We start from the raw sequence: 15,187 nt of genomic DNA on the forward strand, positions 1-15,187 counted from the left end.
GACAGGCATTCTTTATATTGAGCTATGTGACTTTACAAGTCATACATATATATATATATGTATATATATATGACAGATACATATATACATGTATAACCCACCAAAACCAAACCCACTGCTGTCAATTCCGACTCACAGCGACCCTATAGGACAGAGTAGAACTGCCCCATAGGGTTTCCAAGGCTGTAAATCTTTATGGAAGTAGACTGCCACATCTTTCTCTCGTGGAGCGGCTGGTGGGTTCAAACTGCCAACCTTTCAGTTAGCAGCCAAGTGCTTTAACCACTGCGCAACCAGGCCTCCTTATATACATATATAAAGTATTAAAAAAAAAAACAAAAAACCCAAACCCTTTGCCGTCGGGTCAATTCCAACTCATAGAGACTGTGTAGGACAGAGTAGAACTGCCCCGATAGGGTTTCCAAGGAGCAGCTGGTGGATTTGAACTGCCAACCTTTTTGTTAGCAGCCAAGAGCTTATCCACTCCTCCACCAGGGCTCCATATACGTGTACAGATGTACATATATACACGTATACATATACAGAGAGAGAAAGCATGCAACAGAGAGAGAGAGCACTCAATGTCTAATTCCACTTGGGTTTGAGGGCCCACTGTGACTGAGGAGAAAAAACGAGAACAAATGTCCTCTTTATCTTTGGGCTACAATACCTTTGATCGGTGTTTTTAGTGGCAATGGATTACCTGACAGTGTACATGCTCCCAACAGATTCACAATATTCTCATGGCTTCCAAGGTGAGTCATCATTTTGAGTTCTGACATGAGAGCCTCTTTTTCAGAACTGTCTGCCTTTTCTGTGAATTGAAGAGCACATACATGTGAAATGCAAGTAAAACAGCAATTTTATGTTGTTGAATAAATCAAATCATTCCTTAGTTCAGAGCGGATATGTATTATTTATCTAGATGCAAAGTGATAAGAGAAACGGAGACATTAAAAAAAAATCATGAACTTCCTCCATAGTAGAAGTTAACTGATACGCTAAAGAGAAAAATACTTTTTTTTTTTTTTTTGACTCTTGGATTTGCTGTAGTAACAGAGAGACAAGATAGGAATGTCAGTGAGGGTGGGTGGCTAGCTGTTCAGGCAATGCCTCACAGCCCCAGCTGTGGCCCTCAGCTCTGTAGTCTGGAACCTTACCTTTCTCAGTGAGTCCAGTGTGGAGGGGTCTGAAGAGAACTGACTCTCACAAACCAAGTTTTCAAGAGACTCAGTCATTGATAATGAGAAGTATAGTTGCTGAGCAGCCTAGAATGTACTGGTTGGTAAGTGTATTATCTCCCTGGAGAAAAATCTAGATAGCCTGGCAAACTGTATTCATCATCTTGCTTAGAATCCCAGCATGAGGGTAGTTACTGGTAAAGAGCCCCCGGGTGGTACAAATGATTCAGCACGTGGCTGCTAACTGAAAGGTTGGTGGTTAGAGTCCACCCAGAGATGCCTTGGAAGAAAGGCCTGGTGATCTACTTCCGAAAAATCAGCCATTAAAAACCCTATGGAACACAGTTCTACTCTGAAACACATGGGGTCCCCAGGAGTCGGAGTTTACCCAATGTCAGCTGGTTAGTTACTGATGAACTTCAAGGGCTCACGTGATGGAGGCTGATATGACAGCTCAGGCACCCCTGCCCCAGGGTGGCACTGAAGCCCCAGAGATAAGGCTCCTTGGACCTACCTCTGCAGGCTCCAGGCACTCACCTCTGTGTTACCATATTCTTTCTGACAAAATAACTTTTCTTTCCACTCAATCAAGACTGATTAGATTTCTCAGACCCATTATTTTATCCTGGAAGATATCCTGGTCCTTAGCGTGGCTTTTCCAGAGTGTTGATGTCATCTATTTTGACTTTTGTGAGCTCCTAAGAGTACCCTTAGTTGCAAGATCTTGGTTTGGATGGGAGTGGATTACTTCACTGTGTACACCATGACCCACTACTACATAATGCCTTCAGCTGCTTCAAACTTTATAGGGATGTGTGGATTTCAACTGTCCACTTTCTCTTCCTCATGGTAAGAAATAATAGTTTATATTTTATGGTGTGTTTAACCTTTTCAATGCACTTTCACATACCATTACACCTTTCATTCATCCATTTAACAAGTATTTATTGAGAGCTTACTGTGTATGAGGCAATGTGCTAAGCAGTGAGGAATGAATGATAAACCAGACACAGCTCTGTCTTCCTGGAGCTTAGAACCTCCTGGAAAAGGGTGATAAGTAAATAAATTACAATATAGTGCAAAAAATGCAATGTGGCAAATGAATGTAGGGGTACTGTGGGGTCACACAAGAGGGACATTTAACTTAGCTTTGGGAGGGGTGGGAAAAGAAGCACCAGCTGTCTAAGCTGAATCCTGAAGAATAATAAGAATTAGCCAGATGAATTCACAGTGGGGGTTGAGGGGGGGTAGAGAAGAACATTCCAGACCAAAGTAACAGAATGGGCAAAAGTTGAGAATGAAGAGAGCATGGCAAAACAGACATGGATCTCACCCTCAGGAGGCTTACAGACTAATGAGACGGATAAGACATTAACTGAATAACTAAACAACTATGTAATCATAATTGTGACCAATTCTATGAAAAAAGTCTACAGGGAGCTAGGAAACATATGGCAAGGGACTTGTGCTCATCGGTGGTGTCAGAGATGGCTTCCCTGAGGAAATGGTATTTAAGCTTAGCTCTGAAGGAGGAATGGGAGGGACCTAAGTGAAGAGGAAAGGCTAAACAGAAGGACTAGCCTGTACAAAGGCCCAGGGGTGGGAGGGAGCAGGGTGCTCTGGAGGAACTGAAAGAAGGCCAGTGTGCTGACAGCTGAGAGTGGAAAGAGAAAGGTAAGCAGTGGATAATTCATGCAGGGCTGAGTAGACCATTTTCCGAGTGATTGAAACTGCTGGAAATTTTAAGTAGGAAAATGATATGATCTGCTTTGCATTTCATAACTGAGACCGGCTAGGGACAGAAAAGGCCTCAAAGGACAAGTTACATCGGTTGAAAATCTTGTCTAGAAGAAGAATGGTGCAAAAGGTGTTTGCTTCCTCCTAATCTGTCCGCTTGTAGCCGCCTTTCAGATCAGCCAATTAGAACTAGAATCCTGGGCATGCGCGGTAAGAGACCAGGTTGAGCATCAGATGGCCACAGCCCATAAGTGTTGCCTAGGAACCAAAATCACTGGACACACATCATTGAGCGGTAACTGAGCCTGTTTCGGAAGTGAGAAGTGCATCAGCCACTTCTGTGCCAGAATTCTACCCTGACTCCTTTTTGAAAATATATGAAGTTAATGGATATGTATGACTTCCCCTTTCCCATGTGGTATAAAACTGCACTCCCAGCCCTTTGTTCGGAGAAAGAGTGCTTTCGGGGAGGACCCCCGTCCTCTTCTTACTGGCCATGAATAATAAACTATGCCTTGCTTTAAATCCGCTTGACTCTTAGTTGCTCGAGTGCAAGCGGCGAACCCATTGCGTTCGGTAACATAACCACCACTTGGGCTTCAGTATAGAGACTTTCTAGTGGTACAATGGTTAAGGACTTGGCTGCTAACCAAAAGTCAGCAATTTGAACCCACCAGCCACTCCGTGGGAGGAAAGATCTGGCAACCCGCTCCCATAAGGATTCCAGCCTAGGAAACCCTACGCGGCAGTTCTCCTCTGTCATATAGGGTCGCTAAGAGTCGGAATCAACTTGACGACACACAACAACGTAGAGAATATAGAAGGAGATAAGAGTGACTATAGGGTCCCTTCTTGGGAGGCTACTGCAAGAGATGAGGACAGAACGGCTTGGACTAGAGTAGTACTGATGGAGGGAGAGAGGAGCCCTGGGGGCACAGTGGTCAAAGCACTCAGATGCTAACGGAAAGGTCTGTGGTTCAAAACCACTAGCTGCTCTGTGGAAGAAGATGTGGCAGTCTGTTTCCATAAATATTATAGCCTTAGAAACCCTATGGGGCAGTTCTACTCTGTCCTATAGGGTCACTGTGAGTTGGAATCTACTCAACGGCAACAGGTAATGGAGATAGAAGAGGAAGAATTCAAGAGACACCAAGGAAGAAAACCAATAGGAATAACTTTAGATACAGTGGTATTAGAAGGAGAGCAGTTTCAAGAATGATTATTAGGTTTGTGGTTTGTGCAAATATATAGAATGTGGCTGTTCATTGGTGCTAGTCACCAATCACTGAGAGAAGCAACATTGCTGGGGGGCTAGGTTTTGGGAGCTTAGATAATATGAATTAAAGGGATTTTTCAGACATCCAAGCATTTGGACATATGAACATGAAGCTCTGGAGGAAGACATCGTCATGAGAATCATTGGTTCATAGGATGAAATATGGTGAGTGAATGGGCATGGTCAACATTGCCTGTGGTGAGCATATAAGGTGAAAAGGGAAGGAAGCACAGGAGTAAGTCTGCAGGCACTCCACGTAAAAAGCTGGGTAGAAAACAATGAGCCAGCAAAGGACTGAAAAGCAGTCAGGAAGGTAGGAGGAAGCCTAGAAGAATATGGCAACATGGAAATCAAAAGAAGAAAATGTTTTCGAATGGAGCTAATAGTCAACAGTGTTAATTTATGCTGAAAAATAAGCAACGTGAGGACTGAAAAATGCCCACTGGACTTAGTTCACCCAATGGTGATCACTTTGGTCACTGATCACCTTAGCAAGAGGCAGTTGGTGGAGCGAAGAGGGCGGGCAGATGGCAGATTGGGGTGGATGGAGCAAAGAACAGGAAGAGAGGATACAGAGAGCTTTAATTTATGCCTCTACCCAGAGCCTAGAAGCCCTGGTGGCACAGTGGTTAAGCGCTCAGCTGTTAACCAAATGGCTGGTGGTTAGAACCCACCAGCCACTCTGTAGGAGAAAAGACCTGGCGATCTGCTCCCGTAAAGATTACAGCCTAGGAAACCTTATAGGGCAGTTCTACTCTATCACATGGGGTCACTATGAGTCAAAATCAACTGATGGCACACAACAACAAGTATATGTCAACAATGTAAGAAAGAACATCTGCCTACAGCAACTACATCCTCCAACTGAAGTGAATAGAAACTAAACAGAGAAGAGGAAGAAGAGGGGGTGTGTACTAGAGCTTTATTGTATTCATGACTTGGTTGACACTAACTTCAACCTGGACGCATGGCTGGCAATAACCATAAAAAAGTATGGAAAACCAAAGACTCAAAGAAAAAACTAGTCTGCAGGACACAGTCTACACGAACTACAACCTCAACTACCCCTGAGACCAGAAGAACTAGATGGTGCCCAGTTACCACTACCAATTGTTCTAATCAGGGCCACAACAGATGGACCCTGATAGAATGGGACAAAAATGTGGATCAAAACCTCAAATTCCTAAAGAACAATAAAAAAACAGACCTACTGGACTGGTTGAGACTTGAGGACTCCAGGAGACTACTGCCCTGAGATACTCTTCAAATCTTGAACCGAAATTAATCTCTGATGTCACCTTGTAGCTAAATAACAAATTGGCTCAAAAAATAATGAATATCACTCATAAGGACGGTGCTCCTTTACAAAAAATCACTTATATGAGACAGTCAACAATTACTTTACAACAAAGATGAGAATGTAAGAGGGCAGGGAAACTAGATTAATGGAAATGGAACAACCAGAATGGAAATCAAGTGAACGTTTACACATTGTGAAGAATGGTGCCAATGTCACCAAACAACTTGTGTAGAAAGTGTTGAATGGGAACCTCAACTGCTGTGTAAACCTTTACCAAAAACACAATACATTTTATTTTTAAAAAATGATGGAAAATGGGGAGAAGGTGTGAGTGGGAGACTGTGCCTCTTTGTGCATCATTGTTGATACATTCCCCTTTACTGTACCTTTCAGCATTTTGACTGCAACCTGGATTGAGACTCCTGTTTTACTAATTCCATAAGCTGTTGCATTCATCACTTTTCCAAAAGCACCCGATCCTAGCACCTTCCCTGCAAGATAAACAATGAGTGAGTGCATTTGAAGAATTTCCCAACAGGAAGGAATTACCACGGAAACATTTCCAACAGTCAGTTCTTACCAAATTCTAAATTTTCTCTTGGAAACTCCCATTTGAGATCATACTCAGATTCTCTGAAATCAATGTAGAAGTACTCATTATCCAATGAGCCAGTCACCTGTACCATTTGCAGCTGGCTTTCATACCTAAATTGCTGCAGGGATGAAAGAAGGAATCCGTTACGAACAGGCAAATCTGCAAAACAGGAAGCAAGGATGAATTTGACCTTTGCTTTTACCTTTTTGTACTTGTGATAAAGTAGCATAGTTAAAACCGCAATGAAGGGAAGACAAAGTCCAATTGTTGCGTAGAATGAGATGTTCTCTTGAATGAAAGGGAAGGGGCCTGCAACAAGAGTGCCACCGAGCAGTGAATATGAAGTCCTGTTTGTATTACAAATAGTAGAATGGCTCATTATAACTTCTCCCACCCCGTTTGAGTAACCGTTATTTTCAGTCCTTACAAGCCCTCTACATATACGCTACTCCACATAGAAAACCAGGTAATGTTCACATAAAGGACAAATTGAAAACCGATTTCCTCCCCAGAAAGTTTTCAGTGTTTCTGAACACATTTTTAAAAAACCATTTAGGAAGCTTAAATGCATATTGCTAAGTGAACGAAGCCAGTCTGAAAAGGCTAAGTCCTGTACGATTCCAATTACATGACATTCTGGAAAAGACAACCTATTAAAAAAAAAGAAAGAAAAAGAAAAACCAAATCCACTGCCGTCAAGTTGATTCCGACTCATAGCAACCCTATAGGACAGAGTAGAACTGCCCCATATGGTTTCCAAGGCTGTAATCTTTATGGACGCAGACTGCCACATCTTTCTCCCGCAGAGCAGCTGGTGGGTGCTTTAACCACTGTGCCACCAGGGCTCCTTAGGACACAGAGACAACAAAAAGATTAATGGTTGCAGGGGTTGAGGGGAAGGAGGGATGAATAGGTGGAACGCAGGGGATTTAAGGGCAGTGAAACTATTCTGGATGATATGGTAGTGGTGGGGCCATGATATTATGCATTTGTCAAAACCCTTAGGACTGTACAACACAGAGAGTGAATCCTAATGTAAGCTGTGGACTTTAATTAATAATAATGTATCAATATCGGTCCATCAACTGTAACAAATGTACCACAGGAATGCAAGAAGTTCCTAAGAAGAGAAGCAATGTCATGGGAGGGGGGAATAGTATATGGGAAATCGCTACAGAAATTTCTGCACAATGTTTCTGTAAACCTAAAACTGCACTAAAAGTCTATTAAAATTTTATTTCAATAAAAAATCATTCATTAGGGTTCTAAGAATGGCATCTACTTAAACTCACAGGATGTACAAGTTAGATAAAAAAGAGGTTTGTGTTCCCTCTATGAAGATACGTGAATGTGGAGAAGTTAGTTTGGGGGGCGGCTAGCAATTCTAAACTGTGAGTGTAGGCATCTAAGTTTTAGAATCGTTTAATTTGGGAGAATGTTAAAAAAATAAATTAAAAATTATAGGACAGCAGGTTAATGGCAAATGAAGGACGTTAGCCAAAAGGGAACATGATGGAGGTCCAAATCACCGACTCTGTTTCTCTAGGATTTCACCTTTCAGTTGATGTTCATGATGCTGAGAGCTCATGGTTCTACCTACGTGACTACAACTCATGATCATAATAGCGTAAGCAGAGCTTCACTGTGAACTACAAAACAGCTTATGTCAGTGGGGATTCTTGCTTGTCTCAAAAGCCTTCTTTCCTCCTACACTGAACCTACATTCTCTTGGGAAATTCCCCCAATGTAAGGCAGCATCAGGGACTAACTTGTCAGTGGGAAATTCCTGACGGTGCTGTAGTACAATGGCAATTGTTGGATACCTGGTGAGTTTAAAAGGATTGTTTCACAAGACGAGCCTATGGAATTGTATGCACAGCACTTGACCCGGAAACCTTTGACTGCTTCACTGATGTTGAGGGTACTACTTGATATCCATTGTCCAAACACTTGTCTGCGAGCCTTTTTAGTCCAAATTCCTTCTGTGATTTCTTCTGTGCAGCTGCAAAGACATGGAAGACAGAGAAGTTAGCTAGGTGGGCATCATCGGGGTGGAAGCCAGGGTTTCTGTAGCAAGCTCTAATAAGAGATTCATCGATTATAAGTTATCAGAAACAATCTATGACCATTGAGAATGATGGCTGATTCAGAAGGAAAGCATCGTAAAGATGTCATCATTTTTTCTTAAACTGTACTCATGAGAAACAGTCACTATGTCAGAGAGAGTATGACCATTAGGTCCTTCCATTACAAGAGAAGTCAATGTTCATATTACTTGGGAGACTTCTCTGAGCACTTCTTCCAGGTCCAAGATGGTAATGGGTATCCATCAGAGGAACAAGAGGCCTGACTCGTTGATGTCTCAGTCAGTACTTGAGGCCTCCCTGCAAAGAAGAACATGTACAATAAGCTCAGGTAAGAGAAATGAAGTCCTGATACATGCTGCACAACGGATGAGGCTTGAAAATGTGAGGCTGAGTGAAATAAGTCAGACATAAAGGGACAAAGATTGCACGATCCCACTTATATGAAATACTGTATCTAGACTAGGCAAGCGCAGAGAGACAAAAACTTACTAGTGGTTAACAGGGACGAGAGGGAAGGGAGAAAGGGGAGCCTTACTTAGGGGGCTCTGAGCTTCTGTTAATGGTGGTGGACAAATTTGGAAATGGATAGTGGTGATGTTTGCACAACATGTTGAACATGATCAATGTCACTGAATGGTACTTGTAAAAAATGTTGAATTGATAAATTTTTTGGGGGGTGGGGGTGCTCCCCTTCCTGTGCTGGGTTCACATGTAGGCACAGCTGACCATATGAAAAACTGATTGAGAAAGCACCAAAAAGGTACACAGAGAGGGCAGAGGGTTCTGTCAGTCCAACAAGAGACTAGGGCATCCTGGTTCTGACTGCAATTTACTCTCTAATGGATAAGACACCTACTTTGGATTTCTTAGAGTCCCTGGGTGTTGTTATATATATTTCTACTACACTAAAATAATTTCTGTTCTTGGAAGAAGTACAGCCAGAATGCTCCTTAGAAGCAAGGATGGCGAGACTTTGTCTCACTTTGGACACGTTATCAGGAGGGACCAGTCCTTGGAGGACATCATGCTTGGTGTTATGGATTGAATGGTGTCCCCCCAAAATACGTGTTGTAATTCCCTACCCCTATACTTGTGGATGTAATCCCATATGGGAATAGGGTTTTCTTTATTATGTTAATGAGGCCATATCAATGTAGGATGTGTCTTAAACTGATCACCTTTGAGAAATAAATCAAGGTGATTAGGCAGAGTAGGAAGCAGAGATGGGGGAAGACACATGCCAAGCCACATGAAGACAGCCTAGGGGCAGAAGCTCAGAAGAGACTGCCTCCAGAGCCACCAAAGAGAGAAAGCCTTCCCCTAGAGCTGGCACCCTGAATTCGGACTTCTAGCCTCCTAAACTGTGAGAAAATAAATTTCTGTTTGTCAAAGCCACCCACTTGTGGTATTTCTGTTATAGCAGAAGTAGATAACTAAGACTCTTGGTAGAGGGTCAGTGAAAAAGAGGAAGACCCTCGATGAGACGGAGTGACACAGTGGCTGCAACAATGGTATCAAACACGGCAACGATTGTAAGGATGGTGGAGGACGGGGCAGTGTTTCGTTCTGTTGTGCACAGTTGTCCCTATGAGCTGGAAATGACTCGATGGCACCTAACAACAATCTAACACAAAAATAATTTTTTAAAATGAGCTCATGTAGTCTGGTACTCTTCGGAATGATTTCAAAATTGGCTTCTAGGATAGGCTGCCCATTCCCCCATGGTAGACTGTGCTTCTGGCAGGGTGCTGGCTCTGTTCAGCATGCCTCCAGTCCTCTCTCATTATTCCTCTGGTTATGCTGTCTTTCCCCCTTCTCCCTGGGCAATAAGATCATCACAGGCAGCCCTAACACCAAGCTGTTGAACGCTACTTTTCCACTGCTAGGCTGCCCTCTCTAGAGCTGAGGTGCAGACCCATAGCAATCTGTGCACCGCAGCATGATTCTTAGCCTCAGGAGAAGCTATCTGCAAAAGGTTCAACAAAACGTTCTCTCGTATCTTTATAGGTCAAAAACACTTTAAATTATTAAAAACAAACAAATGGAAGGTAATATGACTTTCAGCCTTTCCTTAACATGACCTTTCAAAGGACTAGAAGTCAAGAAAGTCACAATACTAAAGCATATTCCGAGCAGATACGCAATAAGTCTTTCAGCTTCCGGGGATAAAAACAGAAAGAGATGTATGTAACCCAAACCAGTGGGTATGAGTAAAATTTCAAAACACATAAGCATTTAAAAACAGTTTTGTAGCATCCCTTCTAAGCCATTGTTTAGCTCTTTCTGATTATGGTTAATAAAGCATTAAGGAGTTATAAACTTAAAATTTTTGACAATTTTACTTACTTCTTATATTCAGCGTAAACATTTTTGTGAACTGGGCATCATCATTTTCTGCATGGAATATATATTCTCCTGGCTGGTGTCTATGGTTGCAAAACTTAGATACGCTGTTTGAAAAAGAATTAAAGACAGACTTAGCCAGATGCTTGCAGGAGATGCTAAAATGAGTGACAGTGTGCATGGGAGGAGTCTTTCTTGAGACACTGACCCACTCCCTGAAGTTCAGGGAACAAGGAGGTGTCTGTATTCTAGACCAATGGCTGCTACTCAAAGCGTGGTCCCTGGGCAGGCAGCACCCACATCAGGGGTATCTGGGAACTTGTTAGAAATGCAAAATTGCAGGTCCCACCCCAAACTTACTGACTCAGAAGCTGCATTTAAGATTACCTCCATGTGATTCCTATGCCCATTAATGTTTGAGAAGCACTGATCTAGGCCAGGGATCCTCAGAGAAATAAGGAGGTTTCTGCCCCTACTGTTCTATACATTCTTGACTCTTTCCAGAAATATGGAAGACCCTCTGGAGGTAGAGGAGCCCATAAATGCCCTGCTTCCTGAAAGGCTGGTTGTCTGATGTTGGTCCAAGGCAGGACCTATGGCCAACCCTGGACTTTCATAGCAGTTCACAGTGATGAGAGCTCAAATCCACTGAGCTTCTCCAGAATTCTTTGCATAGTCTCAGCAGGCTCTCGTACCTACTCGGAGTGCTCATCGACCATTCTACACATCCCAACATGGATAATTTGATATTAGGGGCTATCCTCCATGCCTATCAGGCATCTGGGATGCTAGAGATTGCGGTAGTATGCTGGATACTATAGGAGAGGTAGGGGAGCAAGGAAGATGAGCCCCCTTAGGTTGGAAGACACCATACAATAGCTGCAACAATGGAGCAAGCATACTAACCATCATGAAGATGTCACAGGACCAGGTGATGTTTTGTCCTGTTGTACGTAAGGTTGCCATGAGTTGGAAATGACTCAACAACCACTAACAACAACAGGGCAGCAAGGAGCTGTTGAGTATGATTTAGTGCACTCAAAGTAATAAAACTGGAGAAAAAGAAAAAAATATTCCCTTAAAACAGAATAAGAAAGTTAAGATTTGTTCGGAAGGTATTTAATACAGCCTACGTGAAGTAAAAAAAAAAAAAAAAAGGTTATGGATGGACAGAGTTGAAAGGTAAACAGGAGGAACTGGAGTGAAGGAATGAAGTCGTCCCTAAGCTAGGAGCTATGTAGGATGCAAAACACCTATAAAATATGGCTTCTGTCCTCAAAGATATTATAATCCAGGTGGGTGGACAAAACCTCCATGAATGGAATCACTAAAGCATTAAACTGAAGGTCAGTAGAAGATCAGAGAAGGCAGAGATCAGTGTAGGTGAGAAAAGTTGAGGAGGCTTCATGGAAGAAGGAGGACTTGAGCTGGATTTTTGAGGATGAGTTGGTATCAATGGGAGGAGCAGACAACAGCATGACTTAACACATGGAGACTGGAATTCCTAGGGCCCCATGAAGAGAAATGGTGAGGCCTTCAGGACTGGAGCCGAGGTGCAGGTTGGGATGTAGTAGAAAGAAGGCTGAAGGGTAGGGTGGGGCCAACCGACCAAGGACCTGGTAAAATAAGCCTCATTATTTAGATCTGATGGAGAAGGCAGTAGAAAGATGTTGTAGATTCCTGAGCAGAAGAGAAATATGATGAAAGCAGTATTTTATATTAGTTTAACGCTAGTAGAAAAAATTTGTTAGAGGCAAGTCTGGAGGCAGTTGTTTTAGTAATCCAAGAATTCATTCATTCATTCAACTGTCAATGGTAAGGCCTGTTTGTGCGAGGAAGAAGGGCTACAACAGTGACTTCTATAAATAGGCCTGTGTTCTCACAGAATTTATAGATTGGCGGTGACGATGGACAATTAATAAGTAGTTACAGTACAGTGTAATAAGTACAATGATGATGTTGTTGTTAGGTGCCATCAAGTCGATTCTGACTCATAGCAACCCCATGTGACAGAGTAGAACTGCCCCATAGGGTTTTCTTGGCTGTAATCTTTACGGGAGCAGATTGTCAGGTCTTTCCCCTGTACTATGGCTGCTAACCAAAAGGTCAGCAGTTTGAATTCACCAGCTGCTCCTTAGAAACCCTATGGGGGCAGTTCTACTCTGTCACAAGGGGGCGATATGAGTCGAAAATCGACTCAACGGTATCTAACATTAACAACACAATGATGGGAGGGGTCATGTCTCTAACCTACCAGAAGTTTCAGGCAGTTAGAAGCAGAGTGTTTAACAAGTGCTTTTTGTTTTGTTTTGTTTTGTTTTTTTAATTTGCTTGGTTGACAAGAAGGAAAAAGGGGAATTTCTTGACCCTGTTTATGACTGTTAACCCCAGCAAGAGCAACTACTGTGTGGCTGAACCTCCTCTGGGAATTTCAAGGGGAATCACCAATTGGGTGTCGGGGAGATTCAAAGCTTCATCTTTCCCTCAGGGTTTTTCTAAAATTGGCCAGCTGGCCTCAGAAGTGAGATCAGGAAATCTGAGTTTACAGTGAAATAATATCTTGGTGGCTAAGAAGATGTATTCTCATTACAACTATGAAAAGGGTTTTCTCCTCAAAATGCAGGTCATTTTTACTTTCCATTTAGTGCCCAGAGGGGAGGAGTTGAGAAGGGGCAGCCTCTTTCCAGTGGCTCGGGGAGTAATTTTACCATAAATAAAGAATGCTTTATTCAAAGGGTAAGGGATTATCAAAAGCAGATCAGAATGCAGAGAATAATACAGCGTGTACTGGGGAAGCTGAGAGCTTCTGAAATGAGGGAGCGCAGAACTGACGGGACTGAGGTGGCTTTGCACAGCCCTAAAAGACACCCGATCAGGAAGCAGGGATGATCCTATCTCCCTCAGACTGCAGATTTGCTGGGGCCAGCGAGCAGAGCCCGGCTGAAGTTGAATCTGATCTGTTTGAATTTCTGTTCTGAGTTAGATAAAGATAGTGCGGGCAGGGGCAGGCTGATGATTTTATATTACTCTATATAATACCATGCTCTTGTTTTATTTCATTTCACGGGAGCTGATAAGTCTAGGGGAATATACCCATTAAAAACTGACGAGCGAAGCCTGGCCCAGCTCATGAGGAGGCAGGCTTTTGTTTGAATAGCCAAAGAGTTTGCTTATATTTTGTTCTCTTACACGCCAGGTTTGAGAATCTCAAGTTTTTGAAATGAACTGGTGTCTAGAGGCAGTAGAGTCAGATCGTTAAAAACACAGATTTTGGAACCAAACTGCCTCCTCTGGAATCCTAACTCTGCCGTTTCCTAGTGGTGCAACGTTGGGCAAGTTACATAACCTCTCCGTGCCTCAGTTTCCCCATATGTGAAATGAAGATAAAATAACAGTACTTACCTCATATGGTTGTTGGAGGAGCGTTTTTAAAATAAAAAAGCATTTTCATATAAAGTATAAAGCACAAAACAAACATATGTGCTAAAACCAGTTGCCATCAAATTGATCCCAACTCACAGTCATCCTAGAGGATAGAGTAGAACTGCCCCATACGGTTTCCAAGGCTGTAATCTTTACAGAAGCGGACTGCCACATCTTTCTGCCTTGGAGAGGTTGGTGTGTTCGAACTGCCAACCTTTAAGGTTAGCAGCTGAGCACTTAACCAGTGCACCACCAGGACTCCTTGTGTATGGGATTAGGGCTAAGCTAATGACAGGCTGATATTGACTTTGGGAAGTTTCACTCACCTGCAGAAACGAAAAGCCTACATAGTATACTAGCTCCCATTAAGACTGTAATAAAGCAAATTAATTTGTCCAGAAACAGACTAATATTGATATAACCCATTGCTGTCGAGTCGATCCCGACTCATAGAGATCCTATAAGACGAAGTAGACCTACCCCACAAGGTTTCCAAAGCTGTAATCTTTACAGAAGCAGACTGCCACATCTTTCTCCCATGGAGCAGCTGGTAGGTTCGAACCACAGACCTTTTGGTTAGCAACTGAGTGATTAACCACCAGAGCTCCACTAGAGCTCCTTTAATACACGTGCTAGACTATCATTATTAGGCTAATTAAGTCCAGTAGTTCTTTTTTTTCTTTTTTTTTATTGTTGTAATTAAATGAAGTTTACATTTCAAGTTAGTCTCCTATACAAAATCTTTACACATACATTGTTATGAGACTAATTGCTCACCCCATTCTGTGACGGCACACTCCTCCTTTCTGCCCCTGATTCCCCATGAACATTCAACCAGCTCCTAACTCTCTCTGCCTTCTCATCTCACCTCTGGACAGAAGCTGCCCCTTTGATGTCTTGTATCTGCTTGACTAAGAGGCATACTCTTCACGAGTATCACTTTATGTCCCACAGTCCAGTCCAATCCCTATCTGAAGAGTTGGCCTCGGAAATTGTTTTAGTTCTGGGCTGATAGAGAGTCCGGGGCCATGCCTTCTGGGGCTCCTCCAGTCTCAGTCAGACCATTAAGTCTGGTCTTCTTACTAGAATTTGAGTTCTGCACCCCATCGTTCTACTGCTCCATCAGTGACCCTCTGTTGTGTTCCCTGTCAGGAAGTTCATTAGTAGTAGCCGGGCGCCATCTAGTTCTTCTGGTCTCAGGCTGATGAAGTCTCTGGTTTATGTGGCCCTTTCTGTCTCTTGGGC

At 42.8% G+C, this 15,187-nt stretch overlaps 1 protein-coding gene across 2 annotated transcripts in view; it reads right to left on the reverse strand.

The window, feature by feature from the left end:
- The window catches only part of FLT3 (fms related receptor tyrosine kinase 3), a 77,662-nt gene that overhangs the window by 26,663 nt on the left and 35,812 nt on the right, over positions 1–15,187 (reverse strand). Inside the window, exons 9-16 of one of the 2 annotated variants that reach the window (XM_023738494.1) lie at positions 10,523–10,626; positions 8,365–8,473; positions 7,913–8,091; positions 6,292–6,398; positions 6,075–6,207; positions 5,881–5,985; positions 2,141–2,221; positions 704–814 (exon numbers count right to left, since the gene is read on the reverse strand). In XM_023738494.1, the coding sequence (XP_023594262.1) occupies positions 704–814; positions 2,141–2,221; positions 5,881–5,985; positions 6,075–6,207; positions 6,292–6,398; positions 7,913–8,091; positions 8,365–8,473; positions 10,523–10,626 (929 nt within the window). The remainder of the gene's footprint in view (positions 1–703; positions 815–2,140; positions 2,222–5,880; positions 5,986–6,074; positions 6,208–6,291; positions 6,399–7,912; positions 8,092–8,364; positions 8,474–10,522; positions 10,627–15,187) is intronic. The other variant, XM_004384142.2, reaches the window with a different exon arrangement.

This window comes from Trichechus manatus, unplaced genomic scaffold (genome assembly GCF_000243295.1).
Source record: "Trichechus manatus latirostris isolate Lorelei unplaced genomic scaffold, TriManLat1.0 scaffold00118, whole genome shotgun sequence".
Lineage (NCBI taxonomy): Eukaryota > Metazoa > Chordata > Mammalia > Sirenia > Trichechidae > Trichechus > Trichechus manatus.